Source organism: Chaetodon auriga, chromosome 4, assembly GCF_051107435.1.
Source record: "Chaetodon auriga isolate fChaAug3 chromosome 4, fChaAug3.hap1, whole genome shotgun sequence".
NCBI lineage: Eukaryota > Metazoa > Chordata > Actinopteri > Chaetodontiformes > Chaetodontidae > Chaetodon > Chaetodon auriga.
Genome location: NC_135077.1, coordinates 492,501 through 510,450, shown reverse-complemented (window position 1 = coordinate 510,450; position 17,950 = coordinate 492,501). Strand labels below are relative to the sequence as shown.

Below are 17,950 nucleotides of genomic sequence, written 5' to 3'. Positions count from 1 at the left end.
CGTCTCCTTCCTTTGGGTCCTCAAGTAGGTCTGGAAGGGAGTGAGAAGGCAGACGAATTCACTCAACAGTCATTAAAAGTACACTTAATTTACAGACAAGTGCTGAGCTGAGCTTGAAACTGTCATTATGGGCTGTATGTGTGGACCACAGGAAGATGTGAAAAACATGTGGTGGAAAACAAAGCAGGAGCCCAAAGGGAGAGCTGCTCATGACCGAGAACAAACAGTTAACGGTCCAGAGGACGCACAGGACAGGACAGTCCCTGCTGGACGCTCAGACACAAAGGAAACCAACAAAATGTCCTGATTACAGCAGGTTAATGAAGAGAGAAGGGGATAAATATCACACCAGCAAATGGAAAGAACGCAACAGGAAGAAGAGATCAATAATAATAATAATAATAATAATAATAATAATAATAATAATAATAATAATAATAATAATAATAAGATGATGATGATGATGATGATGATGATGATGATGATAATTAGAGCACCTCTGCGTCGTGTTGAGAACCTGGCGTGCTCAGTGGAGGCCTGAGGAGGGCGCTGATTACACAGTCTGTATCCAAAAGGACAGAATATTTACGACGAAGAAGAAGCGGGTGAATGAGCGAACAGCGTGAACAGCACAGCCAGTTAGCAGCTGGCTAACCTGAAGCTAAAGCTAACGTGATGTCGACAACCTCCAAGGTGGTTCTGGGAGTTTCTGTGGTTCTGACTCTGAGCACCGTGGCTGCTGTTCACTTCAAACAGACTTGGGACAGACAGGTAAAGCGGTCCGAACCGAGCCGGACTAACAAGAACGGAACTAACAGCAGGGCTAGCAGTTAGCTAACAAGCCGTGAGGGAGTCGGTCATGGTAACGGAGGTCACAAGAACTTTACGGACCGTTTAGTGATATCGGCTCGGACTGAAACCTGACGGTGCTCCGTGATTAACGGACAAACTGCAGCATTTTAACTTTTCCAGAATTAAAGCTGAGAAATAGAAACACAACGGCTCATGCTGTGTGACGCTAACAGCAGCAGCTAGCGACAACTTCCGGTACAGTTTTCAAAATAATGGCTTGAGACAAGCTTTGACTTTGGTAAAAGTAGAAACAGTATATAAAAGTAAAAACACTCATGCAGAAAGGCCCTTTTTCAAATAATATGGACTGAAGTAATGGATATAATTATTGATGCGTCCATGTGCTCATCGATTTAATGTCGTCACTGTTTAGATACAGATGAAGAAACACAGCTCATAATTATTTTCATCCTCAGTTAGCCTGCGGATCATTTTCTTAAGGAATTGACTGGACACCGTTTCTAAAATTTCAGATAAAATATATTTTATATAAAGCACAGGAAATCTGACACAGAAGAAAAGGACAGCACAGGATGGAGTTCTTCACTGACAAATTACTGAAATGATTAATCAGTTGTTCAAACAGTTTGTAATCAATTTTCTGTCCATTGACTGATGAATCACGTCATTGAAATATCAGACAGATGGAGGTTATAGTTAGCTGTTACATCGCATCAGTCTGAACATCTGTATGTGTAATTAATCTGTTTTATATTGTTGTAAACACACTTTAATTCAGATAATCAGTAACCTCATTTAATCAGATATCAGCAGACAATAACTAACAGAAAAACCTGTAAGTCAGAGTCAGCTGACTCTCCAGGACATCATTTAATGTTTATTATTTAAAAAGTACTTTTTATCTTCTGCTTTTATCTTAAATTCAGTGAAATGTAGAGTTGCTTCTGATGTTTTGTCAGATGGAAAACGATGTATCGCAGTTCATGAACTCGTCAGATGAAGTTTCTGTGACAGGACAAACATCAGCTGATGTTTTATTGTCAGGTGGAAAACTGGCCTCTAACGTTCTCCGTGGTGTGCTTTCAGCTCATGTTTGGTTCCTTGTTGTTGCAGTTATTCTTCTGATGGACGCAGCAGATTTGTTTGGATGTTGTTTTTAGCTCAGAGCACTGCTGTGTGTCAGCACAGCTCGAAGCTTGTTAGCATGTTAGCATGACTGCAGGGTTGTTTTTTTATTTTTACCGTTAGAAATAAACGATCATCTAAATGTTTGTTGTTGCTTGTTTTGTCCTGCAGCGTCTTCACGAAGGTGTAGTCAGAGATCTGGAGCGACTGGAGAGGAAGAAGGAGAATCTGAGGCTGCTGGAGGAGCAGAGGGCTCTGACCAGGCAGCTGGAGGCGGAGAGACGACGCAGAGACACAGAGCTCCACCCACAGGACCACTGAGACAGGTGAGCACCCTGAAACACCTGGTGCAGGACAGGCAGGGAGGCTCTAGTGAAGTCCAGGTGCATTAGAGAGTAGAACACCACTTTATTCTCCACCGGAGTGCAAAAATTGTCTTTTGACCCTCAAAACATAAACGCAACAGACGAACAAGTCACATAGTGGACTGTAAGTGACCACACGAGCAGATGTTGGACTGACTGAATATTACAGTGTTATTAGACCACACAGCGGTCAGCCAATCAGGATGCAGTTTGTATTAGCTTAGCATGAAGCGCTGCAGGCTGATGAACACAAGACGCTTGTGTTGTGAATGAATCATTCGACCAAAGGAAGTCGCGTCGATAACGTTCATGCTGAGGAGACGTCGCAGCGCCGGGAGCTTATTAAATGTTAAATCTCACAATCTTCGTTATAAAGCATGCAGCTGATCTGAGGCCATCAGTGAGTGAATGAATGAATGAATGAATGAATGAATGAATGGATACATGTTGAAGCTCAGAACTGAACCATCTTATCTGAAAGTCAAGCAGTCGTCACGTCATTTTCCGTCATCTTTTCTAGTCAGCTGTTGACTCACCTGATGCTCACCTGGGTTGTATTTGTGTTACCTGCACAGGTGCATCTCTGTGGCTGAGGGGCCGTCATGGACAGCAGCAGTGAGCAGCTGGGCGGAGGCGAGGACGAGGCCACCTGTACGTCGGCCTCCGAGGGGCTGGAGGAGGGGGAGGTGGAGGGGGAGACTCTGCTGATCGTGGAGTCGGAGGATCAGGGTTCGGTGGATCTGTCACATGACCAGAGCGGAGACTCCCTGACCAGCGATGTGGGCGAGGAGGCTGACGGAGGCTGGGCCTGCGAGGACATGTCCTTCTACTGTGACCGCTGCCACAAGTGGATCCCTGCAGGTGAGGTGGCCGATGGCAGCTCTCTGTGTCTGCGTGAACGAGCAGTGAGCTCAGCTGGTCTCAGATCAGGACCTGCTTCTGCTTCATCGTACAGGTGACTCAACGTCTTACTGCACCTGTTTTAAATAAGATGCATCAGAGGTGAGCTTCATCATTCCCGTCTCCGTCCTCTTCCTCAGCCGTTATCGTGACCGCTCTGATGACAAATGTCTCTCTGGTCTGACCTGAAGCACCTCGCATCACACCGTCCTTCAGCCGTCCTGAGTGACACGTCTGATCGATGTTTTAGACGTTGGGACAGATATGAGCCCGATCGATCAGCCGATCAATAGAAAGATGGTGGTCGTGTGTGTGTTCTAAAGCTGTGTGTGTTCCTCAGCTCAGCTCCGCGGCGAGCAGCCCAGCTACCTGAAGGGAGACAACTTCTTCAAGTTCATCTGCTGCGACTGCAGCGAGGACGGCAAGGAGAGCTACGAGAGGATGAGACTCACCTGGCAGCAGGTACAGCGCTCTGCAGACACACACAGCACAGGAGGAGCAGCACATGCACACGCACACGCACAGGCACGCACACACGCCACGTGACAGCAGGAAACCTCAGAACTCCAGTCGTCATGGAGACCCTTAAAACTGCAGCTGATGGTGTTTCCTGTCAGGTGGTGATGCTGGCCATGTACAATCTGTCTCTGGAGGGGACGGGCCGACAGGGCTACTTCAGGTGGAAAGAGGACATCTGCGCTTTCATTGGCCGACACTGGAACTTCCTGCTGGGAACAAGGTCACTTTTCTTCATCCTGCCGTCGACGGTTCTGACTTCATTTCCTGTTTTTGTCGTTTTTACTGATGTGTTGTCGTCAAACTCTCGGTCCTCTCTGAAAAGGCTGTTCATGGTGTTGAAGGCTGCTGAGATGCAGCTGCAGTTAAAGGAGGACCTGGTGTGTTAGACTGTTTGTAGGACTCGCTGGTGTTGGTGGTGTCAGCGATTGGTTCAAGGCTGAGCTCCGTCCTGAATCCAACACAAGTAGAACTGTTTCAACCAAAAAGAAGCAGAGAAACTGAACTCAGGAACTAAATAAGGAGCTAAAGGTTCCTCCTGTGCGTTCTGAAGAACCGTGAAGATTCAGTTACATTAGGCCGACCGCTCGTTGAAGAAAAAGACGAGTTTGTTCTTCATACTCACTGTTGATGACTCAGATGTTTGAGTTGGATGTAATGAATGAATGAGAAGGACCTGAGAACAGTTTGATGGTTATTTAGTGTCTTCAGAACAAAAACATGATGAAATAAGACTTCATTTGCTCTGTTTTTATCGTTAATAAACGTCCAGAATTGACTCCTTTTATCAGTGCTGGAGAATCCTTACGTTGTGCAGCAGCGTCTGTAGCTGCGGTTTCTTCAAATGTGCCGCAAATTGTAACCAAATTTGGAGAAAATCTGCAAAAGAAAATACAAATGCATTGTTTCCTTCCACAACCTGTATGTGATTCTCAGGAGTTGGTTCATGGAGATTAACAGTAGGTGGCACCAGTCCTCCAGTTGGTTCCATTGAACCAGAAGCGGGGACAAGAGAGGACGTCATTAAATGAGACACGAGACGTTTCTGTCTCCTGTATTTGAATGTTTTTCTTCTCATCAGTGAACGGCTGCTCCACCAGCTGGGGTTCACTTTCCTGTCTCCGTGTTTGACCTGTCTGTCTGTGCAGGAAGAAGACGTCGACGTGGTGGAGCACGGTGGCCGGCTGTCTGTCGGTCGGCAGTCCCACCTTCTTCCGCTCAGGAGCGCAGGAGTTCGGTGAGCCCGGCTGGTGGAAGCTGGTCCAGAACCGACCTCCGACTCTGAGACCTGAGGTGGACAAATCCACTACCAAGGCTAAAGGTAACCTCGGCCTGCGCTCAGCCAGGACTGCTCTGGTCAAAGCTGTCGGTTAACAGTCAACGACGCTGAGCTGATATCTCGTTCACCCGCAGCCTCTAAACCTGCCGTGGACCCGATCATCACTGTGGAGGGCCTGAGGAAACGCGGGGCCAGGAACCCCGTGGAGAACGCCATGCAACTGAAGGAAAAACGTTCCCGCACACAGGAGGCCAAAGACATCCGGCGGGCTCAGAAGGAGGCGGTGGGAGGCTACACCGACCGCAGCGCCTCCTCCACGCCGGTTAAACTGGGCGGAGGCCGCGGGGGGGGCACCGGGCGCCGGCCCGACCTCGTGCTGGAGAAAGGCGAAGTGATCGATTTCTCGTCCCTCAGCTCTTCAGACCGGACACCGCTCACCAGCCCGTCCCCATCGCCGTCACCTGACTTCTCCGCCCCGGGGACGCCGGCGTCTCATTCAGCAACACCCAGCCTGCTGTCAGAGGCGGACCTCATCCCTGACGCCATGCCTCCACAGGCTCTGTTCCACGGTGAGTTCACGCCTGACTCGCTCGCAGGTGTTTTCAGTGAATTTACCGCCTTCTGTGAGCAGTTGTTGTTTCTACATGATGTGATGGAATGTCGTCTCTGCTGCTTGAACCTCCAGACGATGAGGAGATGGAGACGGAGGGAATGATCGACCCAGGAATGGATTACATCCCTCCTCCCAGCGCCAACCTCATTGCCCGCAAGAAGCTCCGCATAGCACCACCTCATATTAAACGCGAAGCAGAGAGTGAGGACGATGAAGGCCGCGAGCGGGACGACGATTTTGAAGAGCCAGTAGGACAAAGTGACGGTCCGTCTCTCTCCAGCGGGGGGTGTGTTGGTGCTGGAGGACCTGAGCGGAGGAGGATCACTCACCCTGAGAAAGCAGACGGAGCCGGCGGCATCTCTCAGACTCCTCGCTTCGCCCTGCTCAGTCTTTACGAGGAGAGGATGCTGCTGCGACGGCTGGACGCCTGCCCGCTGGCCTTGGCCGTCACCCCGCAGGCCAAACGCCTCCACAGGAAGCTGCTGGTCCGCCAGGCCAAAAGGCAGAGACGGCTCCCCTTGCTGGACATCGACCGGGCCGTAAGCGCGACCCTCAGCCTGGTGGGAGGGATCTACGGCACTCAGGACGTGGGAATGCGAGGTGGAATCATGGGAAAATACTGCACCAACAGCCAGGAGCTGCGTATTCTTGACCGCTTCCAGGTACCTTCAGCAGTCTTCACGGTTTTATTCGGTCTGCCGTACGCCAGCCACGCTTCAGTGGTTTTGTCTGAAGTGAAATGTTCAAAGAATCTTGTCTGCCGTAAATGTTTGCCGGCCTCAGGCTTGTGAACTGCCTCTGACTTTGTTGAGATGCTGAAACCTCTCTAAGAACGCTGAGATCAGCTAATGAACCTGTCATCACTGTGTTTGCGTGCAGACCAACCTCTCTGGCAGAAGAGGCCTCCAGCAGCACTCGGTGTCCTTCTGGCATCGTTTGATGGGAGCAGAGGGCAGTTTGGACCAGAGCATCAAGAGTCCGTACACCTCCCGCATCCTGAAACCATACATCAGGTAAAGACTTGCTCAAACCGTTTACGGGGTAGAGTTTGCCAAACCATTCAGCCAGGTAAAGAACATCCTGCCACTTTTCATCAGGCAAAGAGAGTCTGCAAACTGTGAGGCAGAGACTCCAGAGACCTTTGGTCAGGTGCAGTCGTACTCCTCTTTCTTTGTTCTTCAGGAGAGATTATGAGAGTCGTCCGGTGAAGCTGAGGTTGCTGGCAGAGATCAGAGCTTACCCTCACAGGAAGGAGCCTGACTGGGTCCCTGAAGCCAGCGCCCCCATCGACTACTGCTACGTCCGCCCAAACCACATCCCGTCTGTCAACGCCATGTGTCACGACAGCTTCTGGCCAGGTAGACAGACACACTTTCATAGAGCTTCTGTAGAACCGTCCTACCGTGAATCTGTCTGTCTGTCTCTGACGGTGGAGTCAGAGAGGAGGACGCTGACTAAGCTACGGACTCTTGGACGACGTCTCACACCCACTTCATGATGTGCTGCTCAGGCACGGGAGTACCTTCAGTGGGAGACTCATCCAACCAATGACGACGGAGCGCCACAGGAAGTCATTCCTGCCTGTGGCCATCAACCTGTACAGACCTGAATGGCCTTGTCTCCGTTCATATATTTGTTTAGTTATCTGTATATATATTTTGTTTTTATGTTATTTTTTTCTCTTTTAATGGCACATACATGTTTTTCTTTTCTTACATGTTTATCTCTTCTTCATCTCTTCTATTTCTTCTGTTCTTTTAAGGAGCACTGAAACAAAAACAGTTTCCCCGGGATCAGTAAAGCATATGTGATTCTGATTCTGAACTACTGTTTCTTTGGTCCTGTCCCGTCCAGGTGTGGACCTGTCAGAGTGTCTCCAGTACCCGGACTTCAGCGTGGTGGTCCTCTATAAGAAGGTTGTGATCGGCTTTGGTTTCATGGTGCCCGACGTGAAGTACAACGAGGCCTACATCTCCTTCCTGCTGGTCCACCCTGAGTGGAGGAGAGCTGGCATCGGCACCTTCATGATCTATCATCTCATCCAGGTGAGGCTCCAGAGGTCAGAGGTCAGTTTGCCTGTGATGTCATGAGTTCAAGGCAAAGACCCGTACGAAGCAAAGTCAGTTCTTAAACTTAATGGAAGCGTAGAAAAACATCTGTCCCACCGATGAAACCAAAAACACCCAAAAAACATTCAAGTGTTTAAACCAGAACAGACCAAATCAGAACGAGCCAATCAGAACGAGGCAATCGGGTTCAGGTCCGCTTCATTTCTGTCCTGTTTTTTAGTCGACTGAACGTTCAGTTTAGTTTGATCTCAGTCAAAGAAAACAAATTATTTTAGTCTTGAGTCAGTTTTTAACATTCAGCACCTCAGTTGATCAAACTTCTTTCCAGATTTTGTCTGCTTTGATTAAAAACGATTCACGGCCGACATGAAGACACGCGGCGGAAATGAAACCAGCCTCAGTCTGAATGCGTCTTTCTCTAATCAGCTGTTTTCTCACACCTGATAAAACGAAGCATTCGTTTTCTTCTCGGCCTCTTTGAAACAAAAATCTCACCTCGATCCTTCCTCTCTGTGGTCGTCGTCGCTGACTTGGTTTCCTGACATGGACAGTGCTCCGTCTGCTCTGTCCACCAGAATCGCTTCTTTTTCACTATGTTTCTATTTTTGAACATTTTAGTTTAATCTTTAGTCTTTTTTAGGTTTTGTCACAATCAGCATTTCAAGACGTCGATGTCGTCTCGTCTTGTCTCAGGACTGAGACGGAGGTCTGTGGTTCTGGTCTGTGTTCAAACAGCTTTTCTCAGCAGCTGTGAGCTCCAGTGAACTGCTCTGCTGCTCTGGATTCAGATGAATGATCTCTCATCACACTTTTCTGTCCTTTAAATCCTCTCTGGCTCAGTTGATTGAAGCAGACTCGTACATCTTTCGTCATTTCTCGTATTCTAACGTTGTGAAGTTGTGGGTGTTTGAACAGTTTTCACAGTCGTCGTGAAATGGCAGAAATGTGTAGCTGCTGTTAGGAGGGTGACCGGCTCAGGCTGCTGTATGTCTGCTGTGTTTCAGACCTGCATGGGCAAAGATGTGACACTGCACGTGTCGGCCAGTAACCCCGCCATGCTGCTCTATCAGAAGTTTGGCTTCAAAGCGGAGGAATATATCCTGGACTTCTACGATAAATATTATCCCGTGGACAGCACCGAGTGCCGCCACGCCTTCTTCCTCCGACTGAGACGCTGAGACGTCCACCTGAGTCCACTGGAGTCCACCGGCAGGACCTGCTGCAGCGCAGAAGAGCTCCTTCTATCAGCTGAACAGTCTGCAGCACGATGCCTGTCTCAGAGGCACCTGGACAGCAGCTGCTGCAAGGGGAGGACGTCCTGCACTCTGGTTGTCCCAGTCAGTCCAGAGACCCTCCAGTAACAGACCGCCGTCTGCTGCAGCCTGACGACACGTAGCCCCAGAACGCCTCAGTGGACGCGTCACAGTGACGTCCTGAATGTCTGCTGTCTTATTTCTTCTTCCGTTGTCTTCTGACTGATGTGACTTTGTCTTTGTTTTCCAGTAAAACTGTTTTTCCTCCATCGTCTGTTTCATGTCAGTGTTTCTGAGCTTCAATCCAAAACGAGTTCAGCAGTGAAAGTCGACCCTTTCAGTGTGTCAGTGGCAGACTACAGTCTGTCCAGCAGGGGGTGCTGTGACAAGCAGCAGCAGGTGTGTTGATGCTGCCCCCTGCAGGCAGAGAAAGAAACAGCTGCAGACCGTCATGGCAGGTGTGTGTGTTTTCAGGGTTTTACAGGAAACCTCTGCACCAGCTGTTCGCTCAGATTTGACCATGAATCCAAGGATTCAGCTCGAGGCTCCGTAACAAAACGTCTCCCTGATTCTGAATGTCAGCACAAGCGTTTGTCTCCGTCCTGCTGCCTGAATCTGATTGGCTGATGGAGACAATCAGCAGGTGGAGCTGATCCTCCGGTCGCTGCCATTAAACCACCACAGAAGAAGAGACTCAACCAGACGACATCATGAAAGATCTGTCAGATGGAAACATGCTTCATGTGTTCATGTGAGGAAGGTCACAGCCTCCTCATCCTCATCCACACACACCCCTGATGTTTTCAGCTTTGAAGAGACGTTTAGTCACATGATTCATGACATCATCGTTTATTCACTGTGTGTTTGGTTTGATGTCAGACAGGAAACATGTTTACAGTTTGTTTACTTCTGCCACAGCTGAGTGAGGAGGATGATGATGATGAGGATGATGGTGGTGACGATGGTGATGATGATGACGATGATGATGATGACGATGATGATGGTGCAGCTGAAGTCTTTGAAACTGAGTGACGACAGGCTGACTGACGCCATCATTTGTGTCTTAAATCTGTCAGGTGCTTTTCATGTTCATGTCACCTGTCAGGTCTCAGGTGAGTCATGTTTCAGGTGTAACATCCAGCACAAACAGAATAAACTGAACTCGTGGACTCTGTGGTTACCATGGTGATTGCTATTGGAGCTCCATTGATGAGGATTTTATTATTTTTTTTTTTAATTCCCAACTCAAACAAACACACAAGCGACCCACGGTAGCCAATCAGAAGCCAGAATAAATTCTGTTTCCGGTAGAGGTCTGACGTCTGTGTTTCGGACATTTTATGTATTTTATCGAAGAAATTCCCTTTGAAACAGAAAATTAACTACGGCGGAAGGACGAAATGAAACTGAATCGTTAAGGATGATAAACAACTTGAATTAATTTCTAAAACGGGGTAAAGAGAGTTTATTCTTCCACTCCACTGAATAAAATGATATTTACTCCGAATCATACTTCAGATTGTTGGCAGATCCTCCACAGAAATGAAAACCTGAAGATCACATGAAGCTTCAAAATGAACCTGGTCAGCAGCTCAGCACGCGCTTTATTAATGTGAACATTGTCATCTGGAGGACTTCCGCTTTCAGGGACTTGAACTGAGTTTTCGGTCAAAATACAAAGAAAAGCTTCGCTTAGTCGAACACGGTGTCTGAAAACACGAGAAACACACAGAAACACACTTTGAGCTGAAACGTCTTATTCTGAAAGGTCCGCCGAACGGAAGCGTCATAGTCAGAACAGGAAGCTGAAACAAGCTCTTTTCTCATTGGGCAACAATACTTGCGTCCAGTGTAGCCAATGAGCGAGCAGCTTGTCTGTATAAATTCGAGTTCCTCCTCTAAACTTTCATTCTGTTTTTCTGGCTGAACGGAGAAAAAAAATGTCTGGACGCGGAGGAAAAGGTGCCGGAAAGACCAGAGCGAAGTCCAAGTCCCGCTCGTCCCGGGCCGGGCTCCAGTTCCCGGTGGGTCGTGTCCACAGACTGCTGAGGAAAGGAAACTATTCCGAGCGCGTTGGTGCCGGAGCTCCGGTCTACCTGGCGGCGGTACTGGAGTACCTGACCGCTGAGATCCTGGAGCTGGCTGGAAACGCTGCCCGCGACAATAAAAAGACCAGAATCATCCCGCGTCACCTGCAGCTGGCGGTCCGCAACGACGAGGAGCTCAACAAGCTGCTGGGCGGAGTGACCATCGCCCAGGGCGGCGTGCTGCCCAACATTCAGGCGGTGCTGCTGCCCAAGAAGACCGAGAAGGTCCCCAAGAAGTAAAGACCCGGACAACAACAACAACAACAACAACGGCTCTTTTCAGAGCCACACACTCCAGATCTAAAGAGTACAATAGTTCCTGATCTGCTCTCCATAAATCAAGAAATGTTAACTGATTTTTCAGGTGTATATATAAACGTAACAGACGTGACAGGGACGGAGGACTTTAAAGTAACTGGTTTTCTGGGGACAGGAGGACGTTTGCTCAGAAACCTAAGAACCTTTATTTGTGGTCTGAACAAGTTCTCCGTGTCGGCGGCTCCTCCATTCATTAAAACCGTTTTAATGTGTTTGTTCCTGCGGAAGTGAAACATTTCATTAGTGACGTGTCTGAAGTGAACGACTGGAGCCGCTTCTTTTTCTTGACCTGTTCAAGCCGCACGCGATGCACTGAGCAGGAGGGGAGCGTGAAAGAAAAGAGTGAGTGCAGTAAAGTGTGATGCTTTCTGCATTGGTTACTAATTTTACATTATCAGCACCAACACGTGACTCAATTATGTGTAACAATTATACGTTACAATATATTATGTGTACAAATATCCAGCAGAGGAAGCTCGCTCTCTGTGTGGGTCTGCGGCTCTGAAAAGAGCCTTTGTGTCGTTGGTTCTCAGGTCAGCTTAAGCCCTCTCTCCGCGGATGCGGCGGGCCAGCTGGATGTCTTTAGGCATGATGGTGACCCTCTTGGCGTGGATGGCGCACAGGTTGGTGTCCTCGAACAGACCCACCAGGTAAGCCTCGCTGGACTCCTGCAGGGCCATAACAGCCGAGCTCTGGAAGCGCAGGTCGGTCTTAAAGTCCTGAGCGATCTCCCTCACGAGGCGCTGGAAAGGCAGCTTGCGGATCAGCAGCTCGGTGGACTTCTGGTAGCGGCGGATCTCCCTCAGGGCCACCGTACCGGGCCTGTACCGGTGAGGCTTCTTCACCCCGCCGGTGGCGGGAGCGCTCTTCCGCGCAGCCTTGGTCGCCAGCTGCTTCCTGGGAGCTTTTCCTCCGGTGGACTTCCTCGCGGTCTGCTTGGTTCGCGCCATCGTTTGTCTGTGAAACAGTTTCCGAGAGTCCGCCAGCAGCCGCGTTATAAAGCAGCGGCGGAGCGACGTCAGCGCTCATTGGTCCAGGCCGGGAGACGCGCGCGATGTAGATCACCAGCTATTGGACGAGAAAATTCAAACTCCCACCGCGTGTTTCATGTAAACCAATCTGCGCTGTCTGATGGCTTCCAGCCGGCAGCAGCGATTTCCGGTGAGTATGAACACGTCATGTGACTCATAACGAGACATCCGTTCATTTATTCATTCATGACTTCATCTGTGTTCATGTAGAAGGGAGGAGGCCATCCCATAATACATGTTAAATAACTCACGTACTGTACCAGTACTTCAAACGTGTTATTTTACTGTATTTCCACTCATATTTTACACAGAGCTGCTAACTGTTAGCCTTTAGCTACACACCAAAGACAAAAGGAGACAGCCCCTTTAATGCTAAGAGGCAAAGCTAACCTGAATGTAGCCTCATCAGCTGACGGACAGGAGGAGGGAGTCTGCAGCTCATTGGCTGAAGCAGTTGAGGAATCAATAATATATATTGATTAATAGTAAAACAAAACGTTGGACAGGTGAGAGGATGAGTGACATCGATCAGACAAAGACAGAGTGACTCTCTGTGCTGTTACACTGAAAATGGTTTACGTTTCTCAATCTTAACCAATCCGAGCGGATCTTTCTGTCTTTGTACTTTAAAATTCATTTCCTGTATTTCTGTTATACGTGGAGTTTTAATAAGTCACATAAATAATAAAATCTCTGATCGTCTTCATTGATCAGGAGGACCGCAGCTCTCTGAGGGGGGTGTGCGGCCCTGAAAAGGGCCTTTGAGTCGCCGGTCGTCAGCGGGTTTTTCCCGATCCTGGTCTACTTGGAGCTGGTGTACTTGGTGACGGCCTTGGTGCCCTCTGACACGGCGTGCTTGGCCAGCTCTCCGGGCAGCAGGAGGCGGACTGCGGTCTGGATCTCCCTGGAGGTGATGGTGGACCTCTTGTTGTAGTGGGCCAGGCGCGAGGCCTCCCCGGCGATGCGCTCGAAAATGTCGCTGACGAAGGAGTTCATGATGCCCATCGCCTTAGAGGAGATCCCGGTGTCGGGGTGCACCTGCTTCAGAACCTTGTACACGTAGATGGCGTAGCTCTCCTTCCTGGTTCTCCTCTTCTTCTTGCCGGTCTTGGTGACTTTAGACACGGCCTTCTTGGAGCCCTTCTTGGGCGCTTTCACGGTCTCTGCGGGCATGGTGGTCTCTGCTGGACTCCACTGAAGCGGATACCCGGAATGTGCTTCGGACGCGTGTTTACGTCAGTTTGATGCAAATGTCCGTGTGCTGTTTCTCACACAGGATTGGCCGTTTTCCTGATGTACACTGAGCATGCGTGACCCCCAACGAAGTGGACGTGGAGGAGGAGGAGGGGGAGGGGAGGACTGTGAGTATTGATCATGTGTTGGCTGATGCGCATCAGTTCTGTGTCAGCAGCTGAATGCTGTTTCTTGATTGATTGATTGATTGATTGATTGATTGATTGATTGATTGATCTGGAGACATCGAGACGTCAAACACTTTTTTCTTTGGAGCTAAAATTCCCAAACAAACACTAAAATCAGTCTTTAAAACCCGTCCAGAGCTGACGCAGACAGGCCAGCTGACGCTCAGCCTGTCAGAGCACGTCACAGGCCCACAGTGATGAAGTCAACACACCTGTGAGCAGGTGAGCCAAACTGCTCACTCAAAGCTCCACACTGATTTTTACTCCAGGTCAGAGGTCCAGAACGACTGGTGAGGACAAAATAATAATTAATCAATGATTAAAGCCTCGTGTCTTGTGATTGGGTGGTGTCATGTGAGGAAGGTCACAGCCTCCTCATCCTCATTCACACACATCTGATGGATCAAAAACTTCTTTGTTGTGATATTTTACTTTTAGAATCAGCTGATGAAGACCATGAGATGAAGGTGAAAGCCAGTGAATGAGTTGATTTTACACTGATTCCAGAAACCAAACATTAAATTAACACCAAGAACCAAATCCAGACTTCAGAAACAGCATTTTTATTTGGTAACAAGGTGAGAAAATCCTGAAGAAGAGAGATGACAGCTTCCTGTCTGCAGACACACACAGAGATGACAGCTTCCTGTCTGCAGACACATGACATGTGACAGTCAGAAAATATCCAGGTTCATTTTGAGTTTTCCCAGTTTGCCCAGTAAATCCAGTCCGGCCCGGGCAGCCAGCAGGGACACCATGCTGTTACAACCGGAGTTCACCGCCACATCGTATGCCGTCAGACCGCCGGCGTTCCTCTGCCTCACGCTCGCCTTACAGCTGAAAACGTGAGCCGTGAGGACATCAGGAGGTGGGAGGAGCAACGACAACAACAACAATCATTTTTTTTCAATCTGTGGAAACCCGTCAACCAATCAGGAGGAGTCTGACAGGTGATTCATAATTCAAGGAAAGGATAATTAAAGGAAAACATGTAACTTCAGGTGAAGTTTGAACTTCTTGGTTTAAAAACCTGCTGAGAAACATTAAACAGCTCGTGATGGAGATACGAGGTCTTTACAGGACAGCTTCCAGCCCGTGTTTGTGTTCATACAGGTGTGTCATACCTGAGCAGAACCTGAGCACACTGCAGACCCTCAGAGCCCAGAGCTGCAGCTTCATGCAGAGCTGAGTTCTTCATCCTGAGGAGGAGGAGGAGTTGACCTTCATCACGTTACATAATCAGCACCATCAGAGAAGCTGCACATTACATCATGACATATGAAAACATTAGATTTCATCATATAACATCAGATCCACAGAGACACTGGTCAGGGACCAGATCCAGATCCAGATCCAGATCCAGAGCCAGACTCATCGGTCTGTCTTCTTACTGTCCAGACTGCTGGTCCACATCAGCTCCTCGCTGCACTAATACAGGAAGTACATCATGGTGACCATTCACCACGGCAACCGCCAGAGCGTGTCGGCCATCGCTGCCACAGCAGGAGGGGTCCGCCCCCTGGTGGTTAATGAGAAAACAAAGGGCCACTCAGAGTGAACTACGTCAAGAGATGAGGGGAAGCTGCTGATTGGCTGCAGAGCCTCATACCTGATCCAGGAGCTGCTGGACGACGCTGATCTGACCTCGATCTGGACCCAGCTCCTTCAGCAGCTGAGCGGCCTTCACCTGGAACCGGGAGAACCAATGAGAGAGGAGCTTTCATTTCTGACTAAACAGGAAGTCAGACAGCAGCAGAAGTCTGCGTTCACTCTGCCGATGCTAAAATCACAACAACTTCACTCTCTTCTTCTGTTCTCTCGTGTCTTTCCAGACAGACGGTGTCTCACCGCAGGTTTGGGAGTCAGGTTTCCTTTGAGAGGTTTCATCACACCTGTGGACCGATCACTTCCTGTCAGACACACAAACAAAACCACTGAGGAGCACCAACTCAGTCCTGACTCACAGTTAGCATGCTGTTAGCTTGGAGAGCAGAAAAAAGCTCAGAGAAATAAAACCGTGACTCCAAAGCGTTCAGACGCCGTTTGAAGTGAAACAGGAAGCTCGTTTGGACGCTGAATCCGTCCTTCCTGCTCAGATTACTTTCGTTAACTCGCTTTCACTCTGTTTCTTACTGAAACTGCAGCTGTCAGCAGAACGTTCTGTAACGCTGCTCAGAGTCTCAGTCCGAGCTGCCGTCGGTCCAACAGCGTCCCCTGCTGGATCCACCTGAGAGCAAACACACGTCAGCTGTGAGACACACGGCGAGACGTCCCGACAGGTTCCAGTTCGGGTGACGTGTTTTAGAACAGACCTGTTTGTCTTCCCGTCCGGCCGACACAAAGCTGATGGTCACACTGACTTCGTAACGATCTTCCTGAATCACAGCAGAAACCATCTGAAGGACAGGAAGACGACACATCAGCTGACACACAGGAAGTAAAGCACAGCGCTGCCTGCACCTGCTCAGGTGAGTCTCATGGACCCGTGGAGTCTGAACTGTCTGAAATCCTAAACTAATTTCCTACTACTACTACTACTACTTTATTCATTTCCTCGAAACCACAGGTAATGTCACTGCTGTACAGGTGAGGTGCAGGTGAGGTGCAGGTGAGGTGTGGCGTACCCGGCCCAGGCGAGGCTCTCCCAGCAGAGCCCTGAAGGGGGCGTTGTTCTGCGCGTAACTCCTCAGGTGAGCACACACATGATCCAGCTGCTTCCTCCAGTAACCTGAGGACATGAGGACGGACAATGAGATGACCTCGTCCCCCCAGACTGACGGAGATACAAACAACATGTCTCCTTGAGCTCGTGTTGTGTCTGTCGGTTGATTTTCCACTGAGCAGCGGTAGCATCAGGAGTATCGATACCTCTTCCTGGGCTGACGGCGGTCAGGAGCGGTTGGCGGTCTCTGGTCGCCTGCTGCTTGCTGAGGTGTAGCGCCCTCTTCCTCTGCAGCTCAGTGGCTGATGGGTAATAGAGTCCCACAGTCTGCGTGCACTGCTCTGCAGTGGTTGTGGTCAGCCTCGGGGCGGGGTGTGACGATGACATGGCCTGCCAGGTGGCCTCATGGGAAGTCGGGGCTGAAGCCTGCTGACACACAGGTAGAGAACAGCCAGTTTAATGTGGCATATGCTGTGTTATGAATCGTGATAGTGACATGGTGTCAGCGGGGCAGCGTACCCGGTTGGTGGCGGTGCCTCCATCAGGTCGTGTGACGTCACTGTTGGATGTGGGCGGGGCCGACGCTTCCAGGAAGACACCACAGGCTGTGCAGTGGAAGGCATCCGGGTGTCCACTCGCCCCACATCGCCAACAAATCACACAGCTGGCTGCGTGACCGGGCTAGAAATACATACATCTCATCACTACACTTCCCACAATGCTTCAGTCTCCAGACTAGCTTAGTGTGAAGACTGGAAGTCAGAAAAACCTGATAGCTTAGCTCAATCAAATATACAAAAAACAAAAGAAGTGAAATCCCACGACAGCTTTGGTCATTTTCAGAAACAGACGAGCCAGTCCATCATCAGCAGGGGGCAAGGGACGCTAACGTTAGCTAACATGCTAATGTTAGCTAACACGCTAACATTATTTATGAGGACTCGTGTCCAAATTGTTTCTGACTGTTAAAAGATATTTCGCTTGATTCCCAAAAAACCCCAAACCACAGCTGACAAGCTAACATCATCTAGCTGACATGTTAGCATCGTAGCTAATAAACAACAAAGCCATGAAGTAATGTTTACAGAGCGTTTACAGAAGCGTCCAACGTTTAGTGAAACCGTCTCGATGTCTGTCTGCTCAACAGTCGAGTGTCCAGGTGAGTCTTCACCTTTGAGCCGCACCAGTCACAGTATCTGGCATCACGGTGGTTTATTCGTTTACATCTGGAGCAGGACAACATCCTGCTGTCTGCTGACGGGACAGAGGGGGCGCTGTTCCCAACACACACTGCCTGCAGCAACACACACACACACACACACACACACAGGGAAAATAAAAGTGAAATCTGCTGATTAATCAGTTAAAATGAAGAGTAAATGTGTGTGTGTGTGTGTGTGTGTGTGTGTGTGTTACTGGCTGCAGGCGGCTCTCGCAGGTCAAACAGCTGGAGATGTGTGCTGGATTTCCACTTCCACAGCAAATACACACCACATGA

General features: G+C 49.3%; 7 protein-coding genes across 10 annotated transcripts in view; 4 read left to right on the top strand and 3 right to left on the bottom strand.

Moving 5' to 3' along the window:
* Window positions 1-630: 630 nt before the first annotated feature.
* Window positions 631-2,259, top strand: pet117 (PET117 cytochrome c oxidase chaperone). Its single transcript, XM_076729076.1, has 2 exons — window positions 631-771; window positions 2,110-2,259. Exons 1-2 carry the CDS (start codon window positions 676-678, stop codon window positions 2,257-2,259), a joined length of 246 nt encoding a protein of 81 aa, XP_076585191.1. The 5' UTR covers window positions 631-675.
* A 646-nt stretch (window positions 2,260-2,905) lies between these two features.
* kat14 (lysine acetyltransferase 14) lies at window positions 2,906-10,138 on the top strand. The gene is made up of 10 exons (XM_076729075.1): window positions 2,906-3,164; window positions 3,544-3,665; window positions 3,821-3,942; window positions 4,868-5,040; window positions 5,133-5,567; window positions 5,684-6,273; window positions 6,491-6,624; window positions 6,794-6,969; window positions 7,466-7,656; window positions 8,685-10,138. Exons 1-10 carry the CDS (start codon window positions 2,906-2,908, stop codon window positions 8,856-8,858), a joined length of 2,376 nt encoding a protein of 791 aa, XP_076585190.1. The 3' UTR covers window positions 8,859-10,138.
* A 734-nt stretch (window positions 10,139-10,872) lies between these two features.
* LOC143319478 (histone H2A-like) lies at window positions 10,873-11,388 on the top strand. Its single transcript, XM_076728496.1, has one exon. It carries the CDS (start codon window positions 10,874-10,876, stop codon window positions 11,258-11,260), a length of 387 nt encoding a protein of 128 aa, XP_076584611.1. The 5' UTR covers window position 10,873; the 3' UTR covers window positions 11,261-11,388.
* A 433-nt stretch (window positions 11,389-11,821) lies between these two features.
* On the bottom strand, window positions 11,822-12,288 carry LOC143319826 (histone H3-like). Its single transcript, XM_076729055.1, has one exon. It carries the CDS (start codon window positions 12,286-12,288, stop codon window positions 11,878-11,880), a length of 411 nt encoding a protein of 136 aa, XP_076585170.1. The 3' UTR covers window positions 11,822-11,877.
* Window positions 12,289-12,533: 245 nt separating this feature from the next.
* Window positions 12,534-13,646, bottom strand: LOC143319373 (histone H2B 3-like). Its single transcript, XM_076728288.1, has one exon. It carries the CDS (start codon window positions 13,540-13,542, stop codon window positions 13,171-13,173), a length of 372 nt encoding a protein of 123 aa, XP_076584403.1. The 5' UTR covers window positions 13,543-13,646; the 3' UTR covers window positions 12,534-13,170.
* An 818-nt stretch (window positions 13,647-14,464) lies between these two features.
* The window catches only part of dzank1 (double zinc ribbon and ankyrin repeat domains 1), an 8,561-nt gene continuing 5,075 nt past the window's right edge, over window positions 14,465-17,950 (bottom strand). The window contains exons 10-21 of one of the 2 annotated variants that reach the window (XM_076728282.1): window positions 17,869-17,950; window positions 17,624-17,746; window positions 16,972-17,133; window positions 16,659-16,878; window positions 16,415-16,518; window positions 16,103-16,186; window positions 15,924-16,017; window positions 15,639-15,700; window positions 15,400-15,477; window positions 15,182-15,309; window positions 14,915-14,989; window positions 14,465-14,627 (exon numbers count right to left, since the gene is read on the bottom strand). The exon at window positions 17,869-17,950 is cut by the window's right edge and continues 2 nt beyond it. In XM_076728282.1, coding sequence (XP_076584397.1) covers window positions 14,465-14,627; window positions 14,915-14,989; window positions 15,182-15,309; window positions 15,400-15,477; window positions 15,639-15,700; window positions 15,924-16,017; window positions 16,103-16,186; window positions 16,415-16,518; window positions 16,659-16,878; window positions 16,972-17,133; window positions 17,624-17,746; window positions 17,869-17,950 — 1,375 coding nt within the window. The remainder of the gene's footprint in view (window positions 14,628-14,914; window positions 14,990-15,181; window positions 15,310-15,399; window positions 15,478-15,638; window positions 15,701-15,923; window positions 16,018-16,102; window positions 16,187-16,414; window positions 16,519-16,658; window positions 16,879-16,971; window positions 17,134-17,623; window positions 17,747-17,868) is intronic. The other variant, XM_076728283.1, reaches the window with a different exon arrangement.
* polr3f (polymerase (RNA) III (DNA directed) polypeptide F) overlaps window positions 15,303-17,950 on the top strand; it is a 13,819-nt gene continuing 11,171 nt past the window's right edge. For all 3 annotated transcript variants that reach the window (XM_076728287.1, XM_076728286.1, XM_076728285.1), the window contains exons 1-2: window positions 15,303-16,258; window positions 16,357-16,480. The gene's annotated coding sequence lies outside the window, so the exon portion shown is untranslated. The remainder of the gene's footprint in view (window positions 16,259-16,356; window positions 16,481-17,950) is intronic.

What these genes read in the sequence shown, in the direction of transcription:
- pet117 (XM_076729076.1), top strand. Translation starts at nt 676, where the DNA reads ATGTCGACAACCTCCAAGGTGGTTCTGGGAGTTTCTGTGGTTCTGACT. An exon ending in AACAGACTTGGGACAGACAG is followed by an intron (nt 772 to 2,109) that starts GTAAAGCGGTCC and finishes TTTGTCCTGCAG; the next exon opens with CGTCTTCACGAAGGTGTAGT.
- kat14 (XM_076729075.1), top strand. Translation starts at nt 2,906, where the DNA reads ATGGACAGCAGCAGTGAGCAGCTGGGCGGAGGCGAGGACGAGGCCACC. An exon ending in TGAGACTCACCTGGCAGCAG is followed by an intron (nt 3,666 to 3,820) that starts GTACAGCGCTCT and finishes GTTTCCTGTCAG; the next exon opens with GTGGTGATGCTGGCCATGTA. An exon ending in AACTTCCTGCTGGGAACAAG is followed by an intron (nt 3,943 to 4,867) that starts GTCACTTTTCTT and finishes CTGTCTGTGCAG; the next exon opens with GAAGAAGACGTCGACGTGGT.
- LOC143319478 (XM_076728496.1), top strand. Translation starts at nt 10,874, where the DNA reads ATGTCTGGACGCGGAGGAAAAGGTGCCGGAAAGACCAGAGCGAAGTCC.
- LOC143319826 (XM_076729055.1), bottom strand. Translation starts at nt 12,288, where the DNA reads ATGGCGCGAACCAAGCAGACCGCGAGGAAGTCCACCGGAGGAAAAGCT.
- LOC143319373 (XM_076728288.1), bottom strand. Translation starts at nt 13,542, where the DNA reads ATGCCCGCAGAGACCGTGAAAGCGCCCAAGAAGGGCTCCAAGAAGGCC.